Source organism: Lontra canadensis, unplaced genomic scaffold (genome assembly GCF_010015895.1).
Source record: "Lontra canadensis isolate GAN:19392208 unplaced genomic scaffold, GSC_riverotter_1.0 scaffold99, whole genome shotgun sequence".
NCBI classification, from domain to species: Eukaryota; Metazoa; Chordata; class Mammalia; order Carnivora; family Mustelidae; genus Lontra; species Lontra canadensis.
Window position 1 is genome coordinate 48138 of NW_022631093.1, and position 7033 is coordinate 55170.

General features: G+C 40.3%; 1 protein-coding gene across 1 annotated transcript; it reads left to right on the forward strand.

Moving 5' to 3' along the window:
- The first annotated feature begins 286 nt into the window (after positions 1-286).
- LOC116855198 (chondroitin sulfate synthase 3) lies at positions 287-2856 on the forward strand. Its single transcript, XM_032837684.1, has one exon. It carries the CDS (start codon positions 287-289, stop codon positions 1847-1849), a length of 1563 nt encoding a protein of 520 aa, XP_032693575.1. The 3' UTR covers positions 1850-2856.
- The last annotated feature ends 4177 nt before the right edge of the window (positions 2857-7033 follow it).

Genomic DNA, 7033 nt, shown 5'->3' on the forward strand with positions numbered 1-7033 from the left:
CCCACATAGGGCTCTCTGCTCAGTGGGGAGCCTGCTTCTCCCTCTCCCTCCACCTGCTGCTCTGCCTGCTCATGTTCACTTGCTCTCTCTCTCTGTCAAATAATAAACAAATAACATCTTTAAAAAAATGATTTTAATGTCATTTAAATATAAATTTTACAAGTCACTTTTGTTAGGAAATACCACATAACTAATTTCTATTAAATATTTTGATTTAAATGTTTTCACTTACTGCTTTCTTTCTTCTTAAATTTATTCTAACATCTTGATTCCCTTTCCTTTTCAGATGCAGCAACTGTTCCATGAGAATTATGAACATAATCGGAAGGGTTATATCCAAGACCTTCACAATAGCAAAATCCATGCAGCCATAACACTTCACCCCAACAAAAGGCCTGCCTACCAATACAGGCTTCATAATTATATGCTCAGCCGCAAGATTTCTGAACTCCGCTACCGCACCATCCAGCTCCACCGGGAGAGTGCTTTGATGAGCAAGCTCAGTAACAGTGAGGTGAGTAAAGAGGACCAGCAGCTGGGAGTGATGCCTTCTTTCAACCACTTCCAGCCCCGGGAGAGAGATGAAGTGATAGAATGGGAGTTCCTGACGGGCAAACTCCTTTACTCAGCATCTGAGAACCAGCCTCCTCGACAGAACATCAACAGCATCCTAAGAACAGCCCTGGATGACACGGTCCTGCAGGTGATGGAGATGATCAATGAAAATGCCAAGAGTAGGGGACGGCTCATTGACTTCAAGGAAATTCAATATGGCTACCGCAGGGTTGATCCCATGCATGGGGTAGAGTACATATTGGATTTACTCCTCTTATATAAAAGACACAAGGGGAGGAAACTAACTGTGCCTGTGAGACGTCATGCTTATCTTCAGCAGTTGTTCAGCAGGCCTTTCTTCAGAGAAACCGAAGAGCTAGATGTCAACAGTCTTGTGGAGAGTATTAACAGTGACACTCAGTCATTCTCCTTTATATCTAATTCTTTAAAGATACTATCTTCTTTTCAAGGTCCCAAAGAAATGGGAGGGCACAATGAAAAGAAAATACACATTCTTGTTCCTCTCATTGGAAGGTATGACATTTTCTTAAGGTTCATGGACAACTTTGAAAAAACTTGTCTTATTCCAAAGCAGAATGTAAAGCTGGTCATCACCCTTTTCAGTAGGGATTCTGGCCAAGATTCCAACAAGCATATCGAGCTGATAAAAGAATATCAGAACAACTACCCTAAAGCAGAACTTACCTTGATCCCCATGAAGGGAGAGTTTTCCAGAGGTCTCGGTCTTGAAATGGCTTCTTCCCAGTTTGACAATGATACTTTGCTGCTATTTTGTGATGTTGACTTGATCTTCAGAGGAGACTTTCTCCAACGGTGTAGAGATAATACAATTCAGGGACAACAGGTATACTACCCTATCATCTTTAGCCAGTATGACCCAAAGGTAACCAATGGAGGAAATCCTCCCACTGATGATGACTTTGTCTTCTCAAAGAAGACTGGATTTTGGAGAGACTATGGATATGGAATTACCTGTATTTATAAAAGTGATCTTCTGGGTGCAGGTGGATTTGATACCTCAATACAAGGCTGGGGACTGGAAGATGTCGATCTCTACAATAAAGTCATTCTATCTGGCTTAAGGCCTTTCAGAAGCCAAGAAGTGGGAGTGGTGCATATTTTCCATCCAGTTCATTGTGACCCTAACTTGGATCCTAAGCAGTATAAGATGTGCTTAGGATCTAAGGCAAGTACTTTTGCGTCCACCATGCAACTGGCTGAACTCTGGTTGGAAAAACATTTGGGTGTCAGGTACAATCGAACTCTCTCCTGACAGTCCAGGCAACACATATTGCCTTTTTCAAGGGGAGTTTACCTCATTGTTGGTTGTTGTTATTTTTATTTTATTATTGTTATTTTTATTATTATAATTATTATTGTTATAATTTTATTTTGTTATCCTGGTCTTAAACTACTCTTGGTTGTCTTCCAAAGGGTGTTTGTTGACCTCAAGCAAGAAAAGTCTGCAGTTCACTGATATTTCAGATTTCTACTGAAATCAATTCTCTATTACTTTTATATATCTTTATTTGAGATTGAGTTAAATTGTGGCAATCAAATGACTTTTGAAGCTCATTCCACATGAGAGACAGCTTAGAAGAATGTTCTCTTGGGGCTTAAAGATGCAATATCGACTTTTATTTTGTTTGTTAAATTCAATGTGATACAAATATTTACTGGTGAAAGGTACCACAAAAGTGCTTTATGCTTCCTATGGGGAAGGGACTCTGTAACATAAACTTGAGTTTTGTAATTTATACAAGGACTTAAATATATAGACAATAATTTTCTTCATCTTTAGAATTTTTAAAGTAAATGAACACTTATGATTGTATGTTTATTTTTAAAAAAAAAAGTTTTAAAAATTGAGGAGTTTTGTTCCACAAGCAACCGGTACTGGCTACCCTGGTCTTCTGACAATTATGTACTCCTCACAACTGTCTGCTATAAATGCGAATGAACTTTATTTTCTCAAGGAAATATGATTTAATTAAATATTCATGTACATTTTAGAAGCTTTATGAAACGATGTCCTTCATTTGCTGGCAAGAAGATAAAATATGACAGAACCTGGTTATTTATAATAAAACACAGGTATAACAGTAATCTTTTCCAAAAACTCTGAAGAGGTTGTGCTGTTTCCTTTCAGTCATACCTGATGTATTTCTTAGCAGTCATACTCACCAAATGTGCTTGCTACATAGACTGGAAAAGTTAATAAGGGATTATGGGCATACTGTTTGTATTATTATGCTTTAAATCCTGGCCTTTCACAACTGATTAAAATGAGTGGTTTCTTTATTCAATAATTTACATTCCAGGAGAAGCATTCTTCCCCAATCTCTTCAGCTTTGTGATCAAACTGAAGCAAGAACGGGTCAGAAACTGCCTTTAATTTGGGTTAAGTTGGGTTTTCACAAAATGTAGCAGATTGTACATACTGTTCTGCACTTTGATTTTCTTTTTTCACACAGTAGGACTAAAATTTGCTTCAAATTTGCTTCAAATTTTATTTGAAAGTTGTTGTCAATTGCTACCATTATTTGGAACTGATTGCCAGGAAACCATACAGCATTTGCCTTCATGATGGTTTTATACAGGGTAATGGTCTCCTTTAGTGAGGACATTTGGGGAGCCTCAAAAAAAAAAAGAAAAAAAACATTGCTTAATGTTGTGACAAATGTGATGGCACTCTCCTTGACTATAACATATAATCTTAATAATGTCAAACTCATTAGAAAGGAATTGATGGCACTTTTAGACGTTAAAAATCTTGACAGGGCCAACAATTCAGAATTGATCTCTGCTCTAATATTTTCTTGGCCTTCATAAACCTTTGCTTTTTTCCTACATTATGTGGCTTACCTCTCTTAACAGTTGTTTTTTTTCCCCCTGAACAGTAAATATATTAACATGCAGTAAAGATAGTCATTTGGGAAGAGCTACTGCAAAGTAATAATTATTAATGATTTCATTAATGAAGAAAAGAAATCAGGGGCTGCTCTTTCCTTTAACTTATGACAGCTGAAAAACAGCCCAAGTCTTGAGGCAACCACCCGGGGATGAAGTGGCATTCTCTGTAATACTTGTGAAATTATACTAATGAAACAAGAAAATGCAGAAAGCTCCTCTGAACTTAATTACTTACCTGCATACTGTCCTAAAATTAATATAAGTTCATTTAAGTTGTATTTTGTAATTTTGTATTAAGCTTTCCTATCATTTTCTTTCAGGCACTGCAATATTTCCTGACTGAAACTTTATTGGAATTATGCTAGTGAAATTAAGAGTGTTTTCCTATCTCTTCAGTGTCTATTATTTAAAATCCCTGTAAGGCTGAAGGGTAACACAACACGAATGCAACCTGAAGCTGTCTAGATGTATGTTCCTGCCATTAGCTTATTTGGAAGCCTGTGGGTGTTCTAAGTGTTACTCCAGTAATAATTCTATCTTACTGATCATGCTTCTGTCCGCTCACTACCATCCTGTGCATTTTACTTGCATTGTCCTTTTAAATGTAATCCTCACAACAGCTCTCAGAATATTGATATTATTTTCTTCGTTCCACAGACATAGAAACTGAGGTCATGAACGATGAAGTCACATGTCCCAAGTTCACACTCTTGGCATGAGATTTCAATTAACTGTTATCCGAATTGGAAGCACCTGCCTTTCCACACTAGCCCAAGGCCTCTCTGTTGTTGGGGTGTTGTAGTAGACAATGGGCAAAGGTCTAGCTGACCTCATGAACTTATATGATCCACCGTTCAGCTTACTTCTGCTGTATGCTTGTTCTGGGCCGTGGTCAGTTTGCTGATGTTTTGCTCAGTTAGAGCCTCTTTAGCCTTTTAATTTCAGTCTTCCATCCTTTTGCTAGCAGTGTGTTGGGGAAAGGTTTCATCTATCTCCTTGCTCACAGGTTGCTGGACATCTGCTAGCAGAAAATACACTCAGCATTCCTGAGGTCAGCAGCATCCCTTACCTTTGTGCTTTCAGCCAGCTGAGTACAGAAGCTGTCCACAGTTGCTTGACTATTTATGTCATTTGACCCATACAGACTTGGCATAAAACAACTTTGTCAGTGCTGAGATATTTCTGAATCTAAGAGTTGAAACCATAGTTACCTATAGATGGGCAATTATAGGAATAAAATACCCAAGTGTGTGGACTGATAGATAGTCCAACTAAGAGAATAAATGCTCACTGGAAAGGTAAACTATAGAGTCCCACTGTTTTTAACAGAAGAAAGCTGGAGTCCATCTCCAGTCAGCAGCCCCCATTTCTGGGCTGCTCTGGTTTCCTCTGGTTGCATTTTCAGATTTGGCCTGGGCACTTCCTTCTTCCAGGAGGAGGACCCAGAAGATGAGGATCCTTTCTAATGACTCAGATTGCCCAGATGAGAGGCTATCATGCCTCCAGGCCTGGGGAGCCCTCACCTGGCACTGCCTTGTCCTGGAGGCAAGTAAAATGTACCAAGCTGAGTCTCAAAGAGCAAGTAATATAGTGATAGCTCTATCTTGGCCATGGGGATGAGATTTCTATAGGAGAAGGAAGGCATCCATGTGCTTGAATTCTGGGGCTGAGCAACCTTTCTTCCCTTATCACATGCTGCTTTCTGAGTCCCAGCAAGTCTCCTGCAAGTCATGGGAACCTGTGTTCCTACCCTAGCGATATCCCTAAAAGGGGACAGCTCATCCTCTGGGGACTGGTGCACTGGAGCTCTCATTTGTGCCCGTTTATCGAAGGCATACGTCTTCAGGAAGTAGCCTGTGATTGTGGATATTATGAGGCAAATGGGAAACACAGTGTCCTAAGGGACAGTAAAGGTATCTGTTACCACTTCATAGTGCTGCTGACTTGTCTGCTTTCCCCATCTCTGCGTTTGTTAGCATCCTAATCATTGTCAAGCATACAGTGCGTGCTGAGTCCAGAAGCCTTCTAGATCGGAAGGTTCCGAGCAGCAGTAGCAGTAGAAGCGGGAACAGATGCCAACGCAGCTCTGCCTCTGTGTGCCCCCAGGCTCGCTCCAGCACCAGCTGCACTGCCGACCTTACTTTGACAGATGGTGGGGATGATGACACTTCCTTCAGCCGTAATTCGTGCCCCCAGGTGGCGACAGAGTCACATCTGCAGCAAGCAGCAAACCACCTGGCGCTGGCATAGAGATGCCAGGATTTGCTGGTATAGTTGCCTTCAATTTGACATCCTGTTGTCTGTTTCACTCTTCCTTTCTCATGTCAGAAGCTGCCAAGGGCTGTGCCGTATGTAGAGTTCTGTTCCATGAGGGAATTTATTTCGCTCGAATTAAAGCGATCTGTAGTAGTCTCTAGGTCGATTTAGAAAGCTGAGAGATTGAGTTTTTCTTCATCATGCACAGGTGTACATTTTTGCTACTCTGTTACCAACTTCAGTCATGATATGATCACTTCTGATGGAATAGGTGAGTATAGGATTGGGAGGATAAAATATTACTTAAAATGCATCTGTTATATAAAAAGAGAGTCTTCAACAGAAAGAAAAAAAAAAACTTTTTTCTTTTTGCTCTTACATGTAATGTTAACCAGTTAGCAAGTGTTTATTAAGAACCTCTTGGGACAGTTCTCACAAGTAGAAACTCTAGACTGAGATTAGGCATCACTGGAAAGCAGCCATGTCCCTACACTCAGGCCTCCTATGGAGTTGTTCGATTCCTGATCAGGTCAACTCCCATCCCCTCGATTCCCACAAACATCACATTTCCGTATTTTATCCACATTGGGAATAGCAAGTGTATATGCCAAATAGAATCTAAGGTCTGTAGGTGAATTGCAAATACAGAAATAGGAATATTTCCTGATTCTTGTGTCTTTCGTTTTTAAGATTTTATTTATTTGACAGAGAGAGAGAGAGATCACAAGCAGGCAGAGAGGCAGGCAGAGAGAGGGGGAAGCAGGCTCCCTGCTGAGCAGAGAGCCCGATGTGGGGCTTGATCCCAGGACCCTGAGATCAGGACCTGAGCCGAAGGCAAAGGCTTAACCCACTGAGCTACCCAGGTGCCCCTGATTCTTGTGTCTTGATTCTGACATCAGCTGGATGAGGTCAACTTGACATTAGCCAAAAACAGCTCAAGGCCAGAAGTTCATATACAAGTGAAAGTAAATACCACAACATATTAACTTTCTGTATCTAATCTGTCAACTCTTCTGTCACCACGATCAGCTTCCTGTTTATTTCACCTTCCCTCCTATACGCACCAAAGTGGCCCCATCACCTATTTCTAAAAAGAGAATCTTGGTAGGTGGTAAGTAAAATGCTAGAGGCATAATACCAGGAAAATGAGGGGTGAGGGGGTGGGAAAGCAGTGCATTGTGTAGCCATTGAATTATTTTTCTTTCTCACTTGCCTTCTAGTTTTCATGCCATTCTAACTAACATACTAATAACCTGCTTTTCTTTTTAATATTTTTCTTTACTTTCTC